This window comes from Andrographis paniculata, unplaced genomic scaffold (assembly GCF_009805555.1).
Source record: "Andrographis paniculata isolate CXL003 unplaced genomic scaffold, ASM980555v1 Contig95END, whole genome shotgun sequence".
In the NCBI taxonomy this organism is placed as follows: Eukaryota; Viridiplantae; Streptophyta; class Magnoliopsida; order Lamiales; family Acanthaceae; genus Andrographis; species Andrographis paniculata.
Genome location: NW_026137634.1, coordinates 2,019,236 through 2,039,562, shown reverse-complemented (window position 1 = coordinate 2,039,562; position 20,327 = coordinate 2,019,236). Strand labels below are relative to the sequence as shown.

General features: G+C 31.9%; 4 protein-coding genes and 1 non-coding gene across 9 annotated transcripts; 1 reads left to right on the top strand and 4 right to left on the bottom strand.

Moving 5' to 3' along the window:
* Positions 1 to 1,708: 1,708 nt before the first annotated feature.
* On the bottom strand, positions 1,709 to 5,330 carry LOC127243156 (transcription factor bHLH68-like). The gene is made up of 7 exons (XM_051263039.1): positions 4,692 to 5,330; positions 4,182 to 4,575; positions 3,840 to 3,917; positions 3,658 to 3,723; positions 3,424 to 3,489; positions 2,975 to 3,040; positions 1,709 to 2,024 (listed from the first exon to the last, which is right to left on the bottom strand). Exons 1-7 carry the CDS (start codon positions 4,955 to 4,957, stop codon positions 1,866 to 1,868), a joined length of 1,095 nt encoding a protein of 364 aa, XP_051118996.1. The 5' UTR covers positions 4,958 to 5,330; the 3' UTR covers positions 1,709 to 1,865.
* Positions 5,331 to 11,448: 6,118 nt separating this feature from the next.
* Positions 11,449 to 12,400, bottom strand: LOC127243169 (protein THYLAKOID ASSEMBLY 8, chloroplastic-like). The gene has a single exon (XM_051263057.1). It carries the CDS (start codon positions 12,330 to 12,332, stop codon positions 11,652 to 11,654), a length of 681 nt encoding a protein of 226 aa, XP_051119014.1. The 5' UTR covers positions 12,333 to 12,400; the 3' UTR covers positions 11,449 to 11,651.
* Positions 12,401 to 12,476: 76 nt separating this feature from the next.
* Positions 12,477 to 12,558, bottom strand: TRNAS-CGA (transfer RNA serine (anticodon CGA)). The gene has a single exon. It is a non-coding gene; the product is annotated as a tRNA-Ser (tRNA).
* A 382-nt stretch (positions 12,559 to 12,940) lies between these two features.
* LOC127243201 (uncharacterized) lies at positions 12,941 to 16,187 on the bottom strand. 2 transcript variants are annotated; one of them, XM_051263093.1, is made up of 4 exons: positions 15,793 to 16,187; positions 14,828 to 15,272; positions 14,583 to 14,698; positions 12,941 to 13,609 (listed from the first exon to the last, which is right to left on the bottom strand). In XM_051263093.1, exons 1-4 carry the CDS (start codon positions 16,184 to 16,186, stop codon positions 13,188 to 13,190), a joined length of 1,377 nt encoding a protein of 458 aa, XP_051119050.1. In that variant the 5' UTR covers position 16,187; the 3' UTR covers positions 12,941 to 13,187. The 2 variants fall into 2 exon arrangements, with proteins under 2 accessions (XP_051119050.1, XP_051119051.1); XM_051263094.1 differs by having other exon boundaries at positions 14,828 to 15,275; positions 15,795 to 15,975.
* A 247-nt stretch (positions 16,188 to 16,434) lies between these two features.
* Positions 16,435 to 20,069, top strand: LOC127243202 (uncharacterized). 4 transcript variants are annotated; one of them, XM_051263097.1, is made up of 3 exons: positions 16,462 to 16,575; positions 17,211 to 17,270; positions 18,982 to 20,069. In XM_051263097.1, the coding sequence occupies exon 3, from the start codon at positions 19,010 to 19,012 to the stop codon at positions 19,922 to 19,924; it is 915 nt and encodes a 304-aa protein (XP_051119054.1). In that variant the 5' UTR covers positions 16,462 to 16,575; positions 17,211 to 17,270; positions 18,982 to 19,009; the 3' UTR covers positions 19,925 to 20,069. The 4 variants fall into 4 exon arrangements, with proteins under 4 accessions (XP_051119053.1, XP_051119052.1, XP_051119054.1 ...); XM_051263098.1 differs by having other exon boundaries at positions 16,469 to 16,587; XM_051263096.1 differs by lacking the exon at positions 17,211 to 17,270 and having other exon boundaries at positions 16,435 to 16,575.
* Positions 20,070 to 20,327: the final 258 nt, after the last annotated feature.

The following is a 20,327-nucleotide window of genomic DNA, read 5'->3' as shown; positions in this document are numbered from 1 at the left end:
AACGAAATTAATAAAATGATCGAGTCATTTAAAATATTTGTAAATATAATAGTTACAGTTCATCCAAAATTACCAATTTACGGAGTATTATCTTATTTTACAATTTATCAAACAATACATTTAGATTTCAAGTGTATTTTAGTCGATACATTTTCACCATTATTTACTACACATAAAATACTAACATTCTGTAAATCTTGTAATAAATATAGCAACCGGTATTTGACGGGTCTAATAGCATGTCGGCACAAATAAGTAAACAAATAGTGTATGTATATATATATAATAGCAAAATTATGTATACACTACAAAAAATTTCAATTTTGTAACAAAGTTTTTTTTGTTCTTAAATACACTTTTTCCATTACTAATGAAATTAGAGACGGAATTAGAGAAAAAATTGCGTTAACTACGTTAACTTTATGAACGGAATTCCGTTACTAATATACTATTTTTCTATAGTAACAATATAGAAGTATGACCTATAGAATTTATATATTGTGTCGTGCTATATATATATATATATGATTATTCTATTGAAATTAATAATATATTGTCTTATATAGAATTATATAATATATTGTCAGCATATATAATGTATATTTATATTAGGGTAAATTATATAATACTTCACTGTGTTTTAATAAAAATGCACAAAACACCCTATGTTTTATTTATTGCGTGAAACCCCTTGTGTTAATGTAAAGTTTGCACGAAACACCCTTCTTATCTAAAACTGATATTTAGTTCTAAATAAATACATAAATTACGCAAGTTTTATACAAATAAAAAGCGCAAAATATCTTAAATAATTTTTTTGCATTAAATAAATAAATAAATAATTTATTAATCCTTCATTTTTATAGTTTTTGGAGACAAATTGTTGTCTATTTTTATAAAAATTATAAAAATAAATGATTGATCAATTATTTATTTATTTATTTTATTCAAAAAAAATATTTAAGATATTTTATGTTTTTTATTTGTATAAAACTTACGTAATTTAAGTCTTTATTTCGAACCAAACATCAATTTTGGACAAGGAAAGTATTTCATGCAAAACTTTCCAAGTATTTCATATAAACTTTCCATTAACACGGGTTTTATGCAATAAATAAAACACAAGGTATTTTATATAATTTTAGTAAAATAGAAGAATGTGTTATATAATTTAGCCTTTATATTATCATATACAATAATATATATATATTTTTCATCTTATTAATTTGTGTTGATCGAGTCAAATCAGTTATTACTGTAAAAAAAAAATAGTAAAATTTCTTAGATTTATCATCGAACACCGTAAAAAATTTGCTAAGCCATTACATAAACATATCGATCCTTAACTAAAAATAATCCAAATTAATTTCTAACAATTAGGCATAAACATATATGGAATTAATTATTGCATTAGGTCACCAAATTACAGAAAAAAAACAAGAACCTTTTTACCTCATAGTCTTCTCTAATTGATCGATCATTAATATTCCCCTCGTGACATACATACATGCATACATACATACATTATCCATACAACATATACATACAATATGTATATATAGATAGATACATGAGGTAGGTAATAAAAAAGACATACAACAGAGAAGGTAAGGTAAGGGTAGGAAGGTAATTTAAGGTAGTTGGTAGGTAGCATCAGAAGCAGTCAGTCACGAGTCAATCACGTGAGTCTAGTTGAGTCAGCCATGGAAGAAGGGAACTCAAGCTTTAATTTCTTTTCTTCATTCTAATTTTAATACATATATATATATATTTTTTATTTAATTGGAAATATTTATCCATCGAATGACTGCTCTTGATGTTACTTACATTCATTCTTTCGTTTCTTCAGATTGATAATATATCGATCAGAACGCCGATGCTCCGCCGCCGTACGCCGGCGGCGCCCAGTAGTCGGCGCCGCCGTGATCGGTGCTTCCCGGCACGTTCTGAGTGCAGGAGGTCGGGACCAGACACAGCCCTCTACTTCTCAGGTCCTTAACTCCCGGGCCCCCCTCACAATCCAGCTACACGAACAAATTATTTTCAAAATAAATAAATAAATATACTCCCACGTTACCATATTTATCTATTATATTTAGTTTTTGCGTTAGAAATATTAGTATTATATTGGGATATAGGAGAATAAAGATAAAAAAAAAAAAAAAACTAAACATAACCTTATTAGTATGGTATGATATAAAAGTAATGATATTTGTATAATATATTATAAATGGAAAGAACACGTGTAATGTTAGATAGATAAGTACAATTATTAAAAAAAATAAAAATAAATATTTTATTATGAGACGAAAAAAAAAAAAATTGTTAAGTGACCAAAATAATATATATATATATATATATATATGAATGGAGTGAAAATTGAATCTTTGAAGTGTTCTTTGAAAAAGGAAAGAGGAAATTTTCAGGGATTTGCAGCTTTAGCAATATTCTTGCTTTTTTTCATAAAATAATAATAATAATAATAATTTCAGTTTAATAAATCCAAGTAGCTTTAATTATAATCCAGTAATTGAAGCTCAAACATAACTAAATAAATAAATAAAAAGCTGAAAATTTTATTTTATTTTAAAAAAACCCACAATTATATAATTCAAATTTGCCCTACTACTATTAAATAATTCAAACACAACCCTCTTTTTAGGAAGTGATGGATCCAATAAACCCTATTTTTATTACACATACCTAAACTTCAATTTTAAAAATTAGTAAAAATTAAAAACCCTTCTCTTGAACCTCTCAAATTAGGGTTTTGTGTTCTTTCCTTTTATCAAATCTTGAAAATTTATAAAATATATATATATCGACATAGACAATTCGAAAAATTCCCAATTCCCAATACCCGTGTCTGAAAAAACATCCAAAGCTTGTATAGGAAAATGTGGAAATTAAATTTATAAATCCAATAAAAATATATATATATATATATATACCAAATCAGCGTATGGGTACTTACAGAATGTTGGTGATGATGAATACTGTTATTTCCACTGCCATTGCGCATGTATGGAGAGCTCAGTGCCTGCAACATATACATACACAAATACATATATATATACATATCAGAATATGGATTTATTGGAAAAATAAAAAACAGGTAATGTAATAAAGAATCATTTTAATAATATATACTTCATCCGTCCACCGTCAATCTATCCATTTTGTCATTTTAGTTTGTCCATCGTAAATATATCTGTTTCTCTTTTTAAGTAAATGTATATTACACAAATGCCATAAAATAACACCACTTGATACGATAAATTTTAAAGAATATAATAATTTTTATGTATATCAATTGTACCACATATCAACATAATACTAATATACTGAAATTTACGTACAAAAAGTAAACGAATAGATAAGTAACGTGTATATATATATATATATGTGTGTTTGTTATTATACCTCAATTTGAGCCTCGAGGAATCTAATGTAGACAATGGCTTCAGAGAGGACAGAAGCTGTGTCAGTCTGCAAAAGAGAAACACAAATATTCATACATATATATATATAATTAATTAATTTATTACAGTAGTCTATTTTATTGTAAATTGAGTTTATTAAGAAAGACAAACAGACATTGATTCATGGGGTAATAAGTGACCGATTTATTGTTCAAAGTATGATTTATTTTTTTACCTTTCCAAAAGGGGAAACGAGTTGGTGAAGTGCAGTTATTCTATCCCCTAACTTCTCTTTTCTCACCTGCACATTTAATTTATATATTTATTTGGTTGAATTTTTTAATTGAATTTCGGAATTTATTTATTTATTTTTTTGAATAAAGTTATGATCTTTGTGTAAAAATGGAGTCCATTCACCTTGAGAGCTGGCTGGGCTGAAGACTGTTGTACTCTAGGCTTCTTTGGTTGTACTCCTCCACTGCTTGTGCTGTTGCCCTTTTCACAAGCAGATATGAAAAAAGATCAATTTTTTTTCAAGAACACATCATGGAATTAAATCAAAGCTTAACTCATTACTTAATTTGAACCAACTCAATATATATAAATAAATATATTGGAACTCAAATTACACACACACAGCAAAGCATGTGTTCCCTTTAATCATAATCCACGGAGTAATAATTATAAAGAGCAACTTTAATTACATAATTTAATTTATTTAAAAATATAAAATAAAATAAAATTTCTTTAATTAATTACCTCAGATGAATGATCTTGATTGTGGTGGTGCTTCCTCCCTTTCGTCGTCGTCGTCGTCGTCGGCGGCGGCGGAGTTGTCGATTTGGAGTTGGAGAAATTCAGGAAGCTGTTTCTAATAGGGGTTGTGGAAGAATTATTATTATTGTTTGGGGAAGAAATTTGTGGATGATGAAGATGAGTATGAGGCCAAGAAGATCGATTTTGGTGAAACTGGTCATTATTATTTTGATGATTTTCGAAGAATTGAGCAGAAAATTCTTGCTTGACATGATCTGCAGGAGGTGGAACCCTAGCAAAAGATGGATTCAAATTATTCAGAACTCGATCTTCCCAATTCTCCAATCTCTTCTGCTGGAACAGATTGCCCCCAAATCTTTCATCTCCCAATCCTCCCCTAATGAATTAATTAATCAAAATATAATTACATATATATATATATATATAGCATCAATCCAAGCTAAATAATCAATCAGAAATGGTAATTAGAGAGAGAGAGAGGGAGGGATTTACAGAAGTAATTGGCTCCAAGACCTAACAGTGGGGAAATCTTGGGAGGGATGATGATCATGTTCTTGGTCTTGATCTTGCTCTTGATCTTGGTGATGATGATGATCGGGAGCCGAATTCGAGCCGGTAATCGACGACGACGGCGGCGGCGGAGGAGAATAATTAGGGTTAGGGTTGCCATAGAGAAAGTGGTGATGAGAATTAGTGAGCTGAGGTTGTGGATGCATGCCATTGATCATGCTCCACCAATTAGGGTTTCCAGCCATCATTTGTCACTCCAAATTTACAAAACCACACTCAAATAAAAACTAATCCCAATCATAAACATAAACAAAAACAAAATCCCACTTCTCTCTCTCTCTCTCTCTCTCTCTCTCTATATATATATATATATATATCTTTCTCTCTCTCTAAAACAATACAGTCACACACAGATAACCCTAATTCTCTTTTTCTTCAAAGACTCTTGAAACTGATCATCCCTAAATAGATACATACATACATACATATATATATATATAGGTAGATTTGCAGAGGCAAACAAGGCCTTGTTTGAAGTGTGAGAAATGAAAATGAGAAGAGGAGAGAGAGAGAGAATGAAAACCCCAATTAACAATAATTTGTCTTTGTCAAACAGACAATTGTAAATTTATACTTGTGGGGCTGAAGAAGCCATATATTTGTTTGCCTTTCCCTCCATCTTTACTTCCCATCTATTTTATTATTCATTTTATATAAATTTTTTTAATCAATTTGATTTTGAATTTTATACATATATATATATATATCTTTCTTTTTCATCTTGCTTTAGCTTTACTATAAAGTGGGACAGAAAAAGCTGATGGGGAGTGTTTCCAGGCCAAAAAACAAATGCCTCTTATTTTCTTGAATTGTGTTTATTTTAGAGTGTGTTTGATTTATTTTGGTAATTCATTTGTGGTATTTTTAGATTTTGAAATTTTTTAAATTGAAAATAAGTATTGGATGCAATGTATTTAAAAAAAAAAAAAAAAGAAAGAAAGAAAAAATAATACTCCCTCTGTCATTCAATTTTTTTTTTTTTTATTATTGTCATTCAAATTTATTCTCGTTTCTTTTTTTAGTAAAAAAATATTATTTTTCTTAAAACTCGTGTCCGGTCAAATGAACACGCAATTGGATGGATGACGGAGGGAGTATGTATGAATTGAATGATAGAAAAAGAAAAAGGAAATACAAATAAATAGAATTTTAATTTATTTAAGGATCCATATTTATATATGTGTAGGTTATGATTAGTTACATTTAGGATAGTTCTATTTTTGAATGAATAAATACATGCACTAATTTGATGATATTTTTTAAATATATATAGTGAATTAATTAGACATGAGAAGTAAATGTTATATAGTGAAATTTATTTTAAATAGTTACTTTAAGAAAGAGGAATTTGTTCTCCCAAGGAACATCGTTCTTTAATTTGATAAATAGCAAGAAAAAAAGATGCCAAAGAAAAATAATATAATTTGTTTTCAATATAATTAATTGCATGGAAAAATAAAAAATAATAAAAAAAAAAAAGTGATGGGATGAGTTTATTTTTGTAATTCAATAATGAGAATTATGAAAGATTTTCCCATGTAAAAAATGTGTGTAATATAATCCCGTCCCATAACAAACTATCCATTTTTCTATTTTAGTCCGTCCCATAACAAAGTATCTATTTCTTTTTTTAGTAACTGTATTATCTACCTAACATTACAAATACTCTTATAACTTATAATATATTACACAAATGTCATTAGATTTGTATCACACATACTAATAAGGTTATTTTAGTCATTTTCACTTCATTTCTACTACATCCAAATATAATACTAATATTTCTAAAACTACGTGCAAAAAACAAATGAATATTTAGTTATGAGACGGATGAAATATATAGTATTACATTTTTGTTCTTCACAAAAATATCACATATATAATCCATCTAGGTTACAAATTACTATTTGATTTAATTTGAACTAATTTTCAAGATAATCGAATTAAAAAGGGTAAAAGTATTCGAGGGCTTATTGTTCTTGTTTATAATTCTAAATTAATATTCACCACGAGCTCGACTCATATAGAATTTTTTGGTCAGTCCTATTCAAAAATACCTATTACACGTATAATTAATTTATAAATAAAATTAAACGATAAAAATATCAAAATATTTTACATTTTTATTAATCAACAAAATACTACTCCCTCCGTCCACAAACTAATATTCTACTTTTTTATTTGGAACGTCCAAAAATAATTGTTCTCTTTCTATTTTTATACATTGAATTTACCTTTTTACCCTTACTTTATTTATCCTTTTTATATTTATACACAAAATAAAAGGCTATTTTGTTAATTAAAAACAAAAAAAACTAATTACCTAAAAAAACGTGTAAATATCACTTAAGATATTAAAAAATGGACTGAGGGAGTATTATTTATTAATTTATTACAAAATCTTAAAGAGCCTTTTTAGAGTGAGACCGAGAGAATATATTGTAAACAATGTGAATATGGTTTAAATGATTTGTTTTTGAAAATCTTGTTAGATTAAAAAGTACTATAATGTAATTAAGATTAGGTTAAGAGAGCAATATATTGAATTAAGAAAAAGGTTAGGTTTAGAATTATGTTGTTGGAAGTCATTTTCTTGTTGACCTTTGATGAATTAAAAAAAAAAAAAAAAGTTTCTATCGGTAATCTTCTATTTCGAATTAATTCTACTTACCGAATGTTATTAATTTCAGAATCAATATAAGAATTTTAATCATGTGGATAATATATATATATATATAAATTTTATTTTTGTTTCTCTTGTAAATTAATTTCGATCATTTTATATGTGCTTTAGTCGATTTTTTTTTTTTGGTCATTTTAACTACATATAAGTCATATTCGATAAATTTATAACATGAATTTTAACAGTTTTTCGGTTTAATAATACAACAAAATATTTCAATAAATTTTTGTTTTTCAATATGTAAGTATTCAGTAAAATTACAAGTTAGTTTGGATGTTTACACTATAGTAAAATAATCGATTATATTTTTTATATAATTTCAAACAATATAATTTTAAATTAAATTAAGTATTCGATTTACTCCCTTTCATCGTAAAATGATTGGATGATAGAGCCTAAAAGCATATATTATTAACTATATATAAGTAATTAACCGTAAAATTGTTTGAATGAATATTTTTTATGTGAATTATAAGAAATTATATAAGTAATATAAAAATAATTAGTCTATGTAATATATTAATTTTTTTTTGAATTTTGTTTTTGGAGAAATGTGGAAAAACAAACTCTTTAAGAGTGTGTTTGGTTATGGGTTTTTTGGAGTTGATTTTGAATTTTAAATAGTAACTTTTTTAGTTTCAAATAATTGTTTGATGTAAACAAATAAATATAATATAATATTTTTAATATAAATTTATTTTTTAATATAATATAACATAAATAATAAGTTTGCTTTCTTATAATATTATCCAATCAAAAAATCGTGTGGGGGACATTCGGAGTATGCAGGGTATTAAATTCAGTTGAATTTACCCAGTGCGCACTTTCGAATAACAGTTACAGATTTTCACGTCATTAAAAAAAAAAAAAAAAACACTATATAATACTAGGATTTATACTATGGTAGTATTTCTTATTTATAATTTTAGTATGTGTTTAGTTTAGATTTGAGTTTTTTTATTTAAATGTTGATTTAATTAATATTTTCATTTAATATTTTGTGAAATAAAATTTTCGGACACAAAGTATACATTTATTTTTTAGTATATTAAAAAGTAATAATATTTTTACCTTTACAAGTCCAAATAAAATGAATTTTTTTTAGAAGTTAAAATTATTTTGATATTTATATATTATCATTTTACTATGATTAGAAATCAATATTTTTGAATAAAATAATCGACAATACAAAAATGAATATATTTCTAGATATCGTATACTGAATAATTTGATTTTAATTTCAAATCAAAATAAAATAAAATTAATTTTTTTAATAATAATAATAATATTATACTACTTTATATTAAATTGCAACCAAATAAGTGAAACTTTTGGAAATGTGTGAATAAATTTTAATTTATGAAATATAAAATGGTGTGTATATAAAAAGTTGTCCATTAGTGCTCTAAAGAGACAAAAAAAAACATATAAAATGCTGAGTAGCCAATCCAAACATCATTTATAAATATAATATATTTATATTAAATTTATGCATATTATTGATTGTTGATTTATTGATTATTGATTATTGATTATTGATACCAAAGTCACCCTAAGCTGTAATATCATTGCTCTAGAAATTGTTTCTCGAGGTTTTCACTTTTTAAATAAATTATAATTTCTGGCCTAATAATTGTGGGTTGGCTACAAATTTACTTTATTTAAATAAAATATTTTAAAGGAAAAATAGCCTACTTTATGGTGGATTTTGACACAAAGATTAATTCCCTTAATTTTGTGTGATTTTAATAATCCCAAATGGAATGAGTAGGGAATTAGGGGTATTTTTTATTTTATTTTTTTTATTTTATTTTATTTTGTTTATTTCTACATTATCCTTGATGATAATAACAACATAATCAATTAAAAAGACACCTGTCAATTATTATAGTGTGTACATATATACACCTATTGTACATATACTATAATTTGTCATAGCACAAAAATTTTAAACTTTTTTACGACAAAAAAGGTTATTCTTCATCGTCACATTAACAACACATCAAGTGTAACAAACAATACATGGAAGAAAACAAAAAATACATGAAATATAAAATTTCAATATAAATAGATTTATCATATATTGTTCCTATGTGGTCTAAGGGTGTCGAAAATAAATTCGACCCGAAAAATCGAACCCGTTCGACCCGAAAATTTTCAGGTTCGGATTTGGGTATTTCGGGTTTGAAAAAAATCGGGTCGATCGGAACCCGAAACGAAAAAAATTCGTGTCGTGTTCAGGTCGTGTTTCGAGTTGACCTGATCACCTGAAATATAAAAATCAGGTTAGGTTTTGGGTTTTGTATTTCGGGTTAACTTGAAATTTTTATTATTATTATTTTAATTTATTATATTTATATTATTTTAAATATAAGAAAATATAAAAATTAAAATAAAAATGATTTTTTTAGGTCAATTTAAATTTTTTTTTAAGTTTTCGGGTTTGTTTCGTGTCGGGTTCCTATCGGGTTTATTCGGGTGACCTGAAACTAATTCAGGTTAATCTGAATCCGACCTGAAAGAACTCATGTCGTGTTCGGATATAGAGTTTCAGGTCAGATTTCAAGTTCGGGTTGACAGGTTTTTTTTTTTTATTATCCCCATGACTCAACCCGACACGAACACGACCCAAAAACACGAATTGACACCCTAATGTAATCTAATGTTGGTCAAACATATATTTATATATATCTCAGTATATGATGTAATATAAATAGATGTTGATGTGATGTTTTGAATGTAAAATTGATTTTTAGGATAATATAAAAAATAAAAAATAAGTATTTGATTTGATATTTTTGGAGGGAAAAAATAAAATGAATAGTAGAAATCCAAACAAATCCCTCAAACAAACACACCCATAGAGTATAAATAGATAGCAAATGTTGTTTACATAATACAAATTAGTCATATAAAATGAGAATACATGGTAATAATCCATACAACAAATATTATGTTCCCTCCGTCCCAAACTATGGTCTTATTTGAATTGGGCACGAAATTTAAAAATTATTGATATTATATTGATATTATATTTGTCCTTTTGAGTGTATTAATGTAAAAAACAGTGACGTATAAATATTTATGGAAATTAGACTATTGTTTTGAGACGAACAAAAATGGTAAACAAGACTATTGTATTGGACCGGGTACTTAAACTGCCGCACAAGATATAAAAAGACAACACATTGTAAGAATTTACACGGACCATGTCGCACATTGTAAGACAGCACAATACTGATTAATTTGAATCGACACCCTAACAAAATCTACAACCAAATGCCAAGAAAATCTTGGATTATAAACCGATGGTCGAAAGGATCAGTAACATCTCATCAAAAGGAAAACTTCAGACACAATCATTCTTTCGACATTAATACAAACTGAAAAATATTAGTACCTGTAGAAAACAACCATCAATGGTGCAATTTCGCCAATGCTGTAGTCTTCGGGCATTCGCCAATTCCACCTGTGAAACTTATAAATATATGCACCACGATGATGATGATGATGATGATGATGATAATCGAAACACAAAAAAGTTCACATTTGAAAGGGATTTCAATTCCACATTAACATAGCTCAAAATTTAGCAAAAAATCTGTAGAACTTTGGCAGAGTACTCATGAACATGATTGTGTAAACATCATATGAGCACTTCATCTCAAAATCCTTTCTCCAGAAACATAGAGACGGCGAATAATTATATTTACTTCCCAATTTGAAAATCGAACAGGAATTCAAGAACTCAACTCAATTCGACAACCAGCAATCTTACACGTAACCAGAGCCAAACTGCATAATCAAAATCCAAAATTTACAGCAAAGAGAGATAACTCTAATTACTCATCTGCAAATCAGGGCCTCCCATAGCTCATTTTCTCAACAAATATCGACTCGGTAGAAATGATATCTTGATCCAATTTTGAAAGGCACACAAAAATCCAAGGCAAAACAGAAGGATCCCTAAGAAAAACTAGTTGGTGCATCTTCAAATAATCAACAATGGCAAATATGAAATGAAACTATGAAATTTAGCACAACACAAGAAAGATTCGAAGTGGCTAAAACTATGATGAACTTCGATCTAGTTCAAAAGAGGTGATCAAATTTCTTCCCAACAATGGCGCCTAAGCATATGATCGTTAACTGAATTCATCAATTGTAAGTATGTATACACACAGATATAGAATCAAATCCTAGGTTTGAGCGTATATAGGTTTATACAACCTTCGTAACTCCTGATCAATCTCATCCGCCATTCCCTCTTCACCGAACCTCCTCAAACCCTTGGCCAAAACCCTCCCCAAGTACTCATCGATCTCGTAGGTCGATCCCCAGCCGCTCCTTTTCATCATCTGGTAAATCCTCACCGTTGATTCCTTCCTTTCTGCACCAATTACCGCCATAACCAGGGTCAACAGCCCCTGCTTCTCGTCCCACTGAATACCTTCCCCCTTTTCCAATCCATCAATCAAAGAGTCGATTTCCTCACCCAGGCCGTTCCTCGACAACGCTGCGACCAACTCGGCGTACGTGTTGAGGTCGGCGCCGTATTCCGATCGGACGGTTGAGAAGACTTCGGCGGCGAGGACGCATTGTTCCTGGCGCAGGAGCTCCTTCAGCACCGAGGTTAGATCGGATTTGATGAGGCGAGGGAGGATATGAGTCGGAATATTCGTAGGATCGGTTCGGTAGGCCCGTTTGAGAGATTGGATGGCCAGGATTGCTTCGGTGCTTAGAATTCGGCCTTTTAGGAGCGGTGGACGCTTGTCCCGTCGCCCGCATCTTACCGTCGATATACTCCGGCGTACTCCGGCGGTGGTGGACGCGGCTCCGGTGAAAAACAGCGGGCAGTTTAAGTTCGCTCTGGAAGCCATTAGTGGCGGCGACTGGCGAAGTTGGAGCGCAGAAAATTTACAGAGCGAAAACAGATAAGACGAAAAAGAAGATGCACGCAAAATGACGAAAATACCCCCAAAGTGAAAAGTTTACACGCGAAAAAATTAAATGGTACAAAAAATCGTCGACAGCAGGATTCGAACCTGCGCAGGCAGAGCCCAACAGATTTCGAGTCTGTCTCCTTAACCACTCGGACATATCGACGCTTTGCTTATCTTCGGTCAAATAATTTATATAATTAAATAATATAGTAGAAACTTTTTAATATAAATATCCCCCGTACAATATTTTAAAACTAATAATAATAATACAAAAAAAAACAAATTAAAAAAAATATATATCTATGTACTAATTTGAAAACCCGAATAAATAAAAACACACAGTTTCACGTTACATAATAGGTTATAAATTTTTGCTAAATTAAAGTTTTTGAAGTAGTAATAAAAAAAAAGAAACATTTGATATAATATAAGATAAATAAACTGAATATACAGAAATAATTATTTTTTAAGTAGTATTTTAAATAAAAGAACCACTTTATTTATTTTTTCTTTTAAAAAATTATTAACTCCAACACACAAAAATAAAAATAAATAAAAAAAGCCGCCCAAACCTTTACTATATAACAAATTCATGTGAAAACCTACACTTTTACGAGTTACCAAAAAAAAATTCATACATTTTGTCATATCCCAAATTTGCATGGAACACAACCTTCCTTCATCACCACTTACTATCAACAACCAAAGATCACACAACAAATTCAAAAAAACATACAAGAACAAGCAGCCAACAGGTTTCCGACGCGGGATCGATCGTGTAGCACCGACGGCTCATTTTCCTGCGTCGGATACCTGGAGATACACCATCTGAGTGTAGCCATTGAACGCCGAGGGGTTGAGTTGCGAAAGGCCGAGGCTTTGAAACAGCCGGTACTGGCCGTCCTGTACGATGGGGGTGGGGGCGCGCGCAGGGTCGTATCTTGTTTGGTGAGTGAGGGAAGGGCCAGCAACGGGGGGAAGTTCCCAGTAAACGTCGAGCACTGATTCCACGTACCTGCTGTTTTGGAAATGCTCGGTGTATGTAATCGCCTTGTTGCTGTGGTTGAAGTCGTCGCGCATGTGTCCTCTTACGCCCCACCATGCTTCCCCAGCCCCGCATAGCTCTTGGGTGGAGACTGCTTTGTCGTAGAGTTTCTTTCTTCGGGTTCTTGTCCGGGCTTCGTCGCTGTCTTTGAAACAGCTGTGGCCACCGCCTGTCGATAGAATGGATTCAAATTGTATTTTTAGTAAATGAGAAAATTGCAGATAAGATATCTAGTAACTTTCCGACAACATTAATATATACTCACTGCGGTTCCAAAAAATAAGCTCATACTTTTGGACACGAATTTTAATAAAAGTGTGTACTTTTAGTTACTTTTACGTTTTATGGTAAAAAAAAATATAAAAATCGTATGATTTTTTACTAAATAAATAAAAATATTTTTAAGAGACAGACGAGAAGAAAAGTAAGTACATTTTTAAGAGATGGAGGGAATGCAACTCATGGTTAAAATTAAAACAGCTTGTGTTGTGTGTTTTATTACCATATGCGGAAATCAATCGTGACGTGTTGTGTAGATTGTTATAAGTTAACATGCTATCTTGTGAGATTAATTATTGCATGTATTGTCTATACCATTACTATGTGTTAATTAGGGCTAATAAGTATTAATCCTAATCAGTATTCTAACCGCCTCCAACTACTACGTTCAAGTTCCATGCCATGCTATGCCATTAGAGGTAGAAGTATTTTTTCCCTAAAAAAAGCAACATCGAATAACTATTTTTCATTCAAAATATTATATCAACAACCTATTTCCACTATAAAACTTTTTGAATTCAAAACATAACAACACTCCAAGAACATTAAAAAAAATAAAAATAAATAAAAAAACCCAATATTTTGAACTATAATCAATGAGGCTGACACTGTGCGAATAAAAAACATGTTCTAATTCCGTCCACTAGAATCAAACTCTAGAAAGATGCATACCCTTTAAGGAGATTTCAAATGCAAAATTTCAGATCCAAATGAAAACATGAAGGAAATGTCATGCTAAGTGTGCAAGAATAGTGAAATTTCATATCCGAATGAAAACATGAAGGAATGTCATGCTAAGTGTGCAAGAATTGTGATAGCCTTCAAAGGATAAGGTATCGATAATAGGGGTCAAAAGAGCACACCTTTTATGTAAAACTGATCACATATTTGCCTGAATGAATAATGATCCCCAGTTCCCGTATCATAGTTGTCCTCGAAAACAAGATGTTTGAAGCCGGCTTTCAATGCTTGCTTCAATCTAGATAAACAAGTACTAAAATTAGAATACACAAAATAATGAAGATTTAGGAATTAGAACATAAGATATAACTTCCATATAAATTATATCACAGAAAGATTTCGATTGTGATAGACAACCTGTATTTACCTCTTAAGTTCATTTTGATGATCATCAAAGAACACAAGAACCCGGGTAAGATCTTTGATCCCATGCTGTCTCAACACTTTTCCCCAGTCCATGCTTCCGAAGTCAACAAAATCCTTCCCAGCAAAGTAGGTGCAATTTCCATCAACATAGGCAGGTCCCTTCTTCAGGTACTTCTCAGGATGACGAGGTGATAGCGACAAAATCCTTGTGTGAGGCATAGCTTGCCTCAAAACCCACGTTGAATGTCCCTTGAAAGCACCACTTTCAATCATCAAGTCCGGCTCCAACCATCTCGTGATGAACCAAAGTCCAAAACTGTGGTCGAATCCCATTCCATATGTGTTGTTCTTAATAGGTCGGGTGTCGTATATTGGCACAAACTCCTCAAGGCCTTTGAGCAAATCCTCTGATGTCCACTCTACAGTCCTTCCGTGCTTCGATCTACCTTCTGACAAGGAATGCAATGCATACACAACTTATAAAAGGTCGATCTTTCTTTGAAAAAATATAATAAAAGAAAAAACAGAGAAGATTAACTTTAAAAGTAGCAAACATAAACATAGCACAATAGAATTCGTTGAACCTATATAACATTCGTTTGTCCAAATATCAAGAACAAAATCCACAACTTGAACTAGCAAAAGAATACACAAAATTAGTTCCCAAATTCAGTTTTTCTGCCCTAATCCACAATATTGAGTTCTTCATCATTCAATCAAATCTAACAACCGCATAGAAACTTTAATTCAACCAATGAGGATAAAATTTTCAAAGATAAATTCATCCAAAAATCAAAAGAGAAACATCAAATCACACAGGCAGGAGCTACATTTAGTGAAACTGCCAGTTACAATCACGAACCAAAAGCATTCGATTCGATCTATTTATATATACTACATTTGGAAATGGTAACTTACTTTTCAATTCCTAACAATTTACATGAGCAGAAAGAGAGATTAACTCACACCAGGGAACGCCAAGGGAACCAAAATCCGACTCGAGCGCATCGGGCCCTGGAAACAACTGCGACACGTGATTGGAGGAGGAAGCCGAGATGCAGACCAAATCTCGCGAGCGAAGAGCGTAGGAACAGATAATCACGAGAAGAAGCCCTAAAATCAGAATCGACCACAAATAGCCGGTGCGGATCAAGTAATTGGCGAACAACATGGCAGCAGACATGCTCTTTCGCGTCTTGGACTGGTCGACGGCGCCGAAAGCGTTCTCGCCGGAGCCACCGTCCTCGGTGGCGTGAGGTGGCCGACGCCGCGGCGACACGGCGCCCCTTTCGAGCATCATGTTCGTCGATGGCATTTCTGCCTCAATTCCTTGGCCGTTGGATTTATTAGAACTCTCCATCCTTTGCAAAAATGATTTTTTTAATCAAAAACAAATAATACTGCTAATAACAATTTTCGATATTAAAAAAAATAAAATAAAATAACCTAATGAATTATTTAAAAAAATTAAATAAAATAAAAAAAATATTATTAAAAAAATATAATATACATACATTAATATAATATATATATTATATATTTATAAAAAAAATTAAAATTGATTTCACAATCTTCGGGCCAACGGGTCGGATTCGGGTAATAATCGGATAGGATCTGGTAGAGTGAGGTCTGAACAAATTAGGGTCCGATTCACAATCTCGCCGATGATCGACTAGCTGTCGTTCCTCTCTGCAGTGCGTAGCTAGGACTTTGGAACGCCGTCGTTGTTGATTTCAGTCTCCGGCAGAGGTATCGGCGGCGGTCAGTTGTATTTATCCACATACTTTCTTTTTTTTTTTTAAATGGCTGCGTATTAGCTGGGAATTTGTGTGAACTGATTTTTTTTATTGCAATAAAAGTGAAATGACAGCAAAAATGAACTTTATATTGATACTATTGTTTTTGAAAAATTACTTCCTGCTTTTGAGTTGAAAATTTGTGCTTAATTTAGTGGATTTGTAATGATTTCGTAGGTTTTCCTTAATATTGCTGTCTTTATTCTGTTTTCTAATGCTGGATTACAATAGAATTAACGATTTAGATGCAGTGAGGGTAGGACATGAATGCCTTATTTGAGCATTTGAAGCAATTACAACTGGAAGATGTTAATGCAGATAATCATCGTTGATTTTCTATTGGTGTTTTTTTTTTTTCTTGATTTTGATTTTGGTTTTGGTTTTTGATTTGAACAGTTATTTGGATACGATGTTTTGCTGAGGAAAATAGTGTAAATTTTCATATATTTACCTCTCAATATCCTTTGATTCAATCAGTTGTTATCAAAAACAATTTTTTTTTTTTGGTTCTAAACATTGCAATAAATCTATATTTATATCACATCAAACAAATATATTCAATTCAATTTTTTTCTATTTTCAAAACAGACCAAAAACACAACCAAACAATTTGACTCATCTTGGAAAGGAGTGGAGTTGCACATAAAGGTGAAATTTTGTTGATTCTTATTTCTAATCTAAGGCTTTGTTTAGACAAGAGTTGTGGAAGTTTTGGAGCTTCGGATCATTTTGGAAACAATAAAATGCTGAGAATTTGATGTGATTTTATATATATATATATAGCCTGTATGCAAATTGAATCTAGATTATTGGAAATAAGCCTGTCTTTTATCCGTATTCTTATACTAGAATCTACATATATTCAAATGGAACCGATTTTACGTACTACACTTTCAATAGACTCTTGTCATCTATCCATCTGTATATTCAATTTAAGCCATTACAAAACACGCTAGTGTATCCATTAAGGGGACCTTTAGATCTGTAATTTGAAAATGGAGGTGTAAGATATATGCAGATGAAAGATTTTCTACATTATCCTCTATTTTGTTTATTAAGCTCATTCTTGCCATTTTTATCATTCGATCACCTTCCAATTTCTTAACAGTATGCAAACTAGATGCTGCATTTGGCTGAGATTTAAAACTTGTAAAAGAAATGGAGTGACAACTAGAAATTTTTAGAATACACTGAGGTTTATTGGTTGTTGATATGTTATACGTTTTACAATAGAAAGCAGTCCTGATATGATTTCGTTGAGATTTTATATATATGTATATATACACACCCGACCATTGACATCATTACACCAGGTCTTATGTAGCTCAATTTAAGCAGTGAGTAATTTATATTTTTAATTTTTTTGGTTATGTAGCATTCGGAATTAAGTTGTTTTTATGTGACAGGCTGTGATTTGAGACAGGATTTGTATTCTAATAAATCTGTAATTGTCTACAGTATAAGGACGAAAGGGGTTATAAGTACTTTGGCTGAATTTTGTCTAAAGTTTTACCATCATCTATCATGGGCTATTGTAGTTCTTTTTCTCATTTCGTTAGGGATTGCTAGTTTTTTGTACTTTTGGAAAATATTTCGAGCTCTAGACTATCGGCGAGACATCCCCATTATGTTCTTTTTTTCCTTTAAATAAAAAAATGAAAAACAAAAACACAATGGAGATATTTCGCCAACAACCTAGAGCTCAAAGTATTCTCCTAAAGTACTAGAAATTAACAATTCCTAACCAAACTATGAAGAGAACAACTCGTGGACCTTCATCTGCGGTTTTGACTTGTGGCACCGTATCAAGAACACTAGGCCTAATTTGTGGCACCGTAATAGTCTTGAACGAACGAAATGAATTTAAGATTCTTCCTCTTGAATTTCATCCGACTTTAAACATTGCTATATAAAATTTCAACAGTCTAAATGTGGAATATGATTCCAACATGTCATTCCATTCCATTCGATTTATGCATTATAAACCTGTTTTAGTTGATAGAAGAAGATTGAATCTAAGAATCAACAATTTTCCCACGCAAAATTAAGCATGTTTATGACCTATTTAAGTACTCAAATCACGTCGTGTGTTTCAATACTTAATTAGAACCAAATTGGAAGCTCTTCGAACTCCAGTTTGTCTGGTGTTGGTTTAAATAGTATTTTGATGCGATATTTTGCGACAGTAAATAGTGTATTTTCATTGGGACATGCACATGCTGAGTAGTATTTTTTATTTGAAATTCCACTTCTAAATAATATTCGAACAAAAATGTGTTCTAGATTGTATACTTATATCTGTGTCTTATTTTCTAGATCTTATTGCAACATTTTGTTTCTAAATCTCGATTCATTGCAGAGGGAAACATTTTAAAAAAAGGAATTCAATGAATGGCGGCGCTTCCACGTCTAGCGGTGTCCGAGCAGCGTTCTCCTACTGCGTCAAACAAGTACGAAGCTACGACTACCACCACTACCTCTGCCTTCTCGAACTCCCCCTTAACATGAGGAAATCGGCATTCGCCCTCCGCGCATTCAACGTCGAAACCGCAAGAGCGATGGACGTCGCATCCGATCCAAAAATCGGTCTCATGCGCCTCCTCTGGTGGCAAGAAGCCATCGACAAAATCTATTCCAACAAGCTCGTCGACCATCCGGTGGCCCGGGCGCTCGCCCACGTAATGTCCGAGCACAAGGTCAGCCGGAGCTGGTTAAAACGATCGGTCGAAGCCCGGATTAACGACGCCCAACGGGAGATCACCGACGTTCCGGAAACCATCGACGAGTTAGAGCGATACGCTGAGGACACCACGTCGACGATTTTGTACTCGACGCTCGAATCGGGCGGGATTAAATCGACTGCAGCCGATCATGCGGCTTCGCACATTGGTAAAGCCAGCGGACTCTCGTTGCTTCTCAAATCTATTCCGTACCACGCCAACCGGAATCGAAATTTTTCGTATATACCTGCTGATGTGGCGGAAAAACACGGGCTACTGGTTAAGCAGGGTGGGGTATCGGAAGTTCGTGTCGACTCCCGCGAGGGACTGTGCGATGCCGTGTTTGAGATGGCGTCGGTTGCCAACGCGCATCTTCGAAAGGCTCGGGATTTGGCGGGGACTGTCCCGGATGAGGCTCGTCGCGTGCTGTTGCCGTCTGTTCCTACACAGATTGTTCTTGATGTGTTGAGACGGGTGCAGTTCGACGTGTTCGATCCGAGGATGTCTCGGGGAGTTTTGGGGGTTTCTCCTTTATGGTTCCAGCTGAAACTCAAGTGGTACTCTTTGAGAGGTAAGTATTGACAGTTTTGTTTTGATGATTTTGGGAGTTTTCTTTCTTATAGTGAAGTTTTTTTTGGAGAGATTTGGTGATTTTTTGGTTGTGTTTTGGATGACAATTGTAGGTTTGAGTTCGAGGATCTAAGTTTTGGAATGTGGTTTCTTTGCTTGCCTTTGACCTTATTTTTTTTATTTTTTTTTATGTCGTGAGAACCCGCAGTCGCTACTCTAAAGTGCGCATTGGATAAACCTTCGGCCGAATTTAATACTCTGCAAACTAGGTTCGACAGGCAAGTCACACTAGGCGAACCATATATGGCAGGTGATCTGAGACGTCGAGGGTTCGAACCCAGTCACACGTCCAATATAATCATATTTCTAAAAAAATAAAAAATAAATTATGTGAAAATATAAAAATAGAAAATAA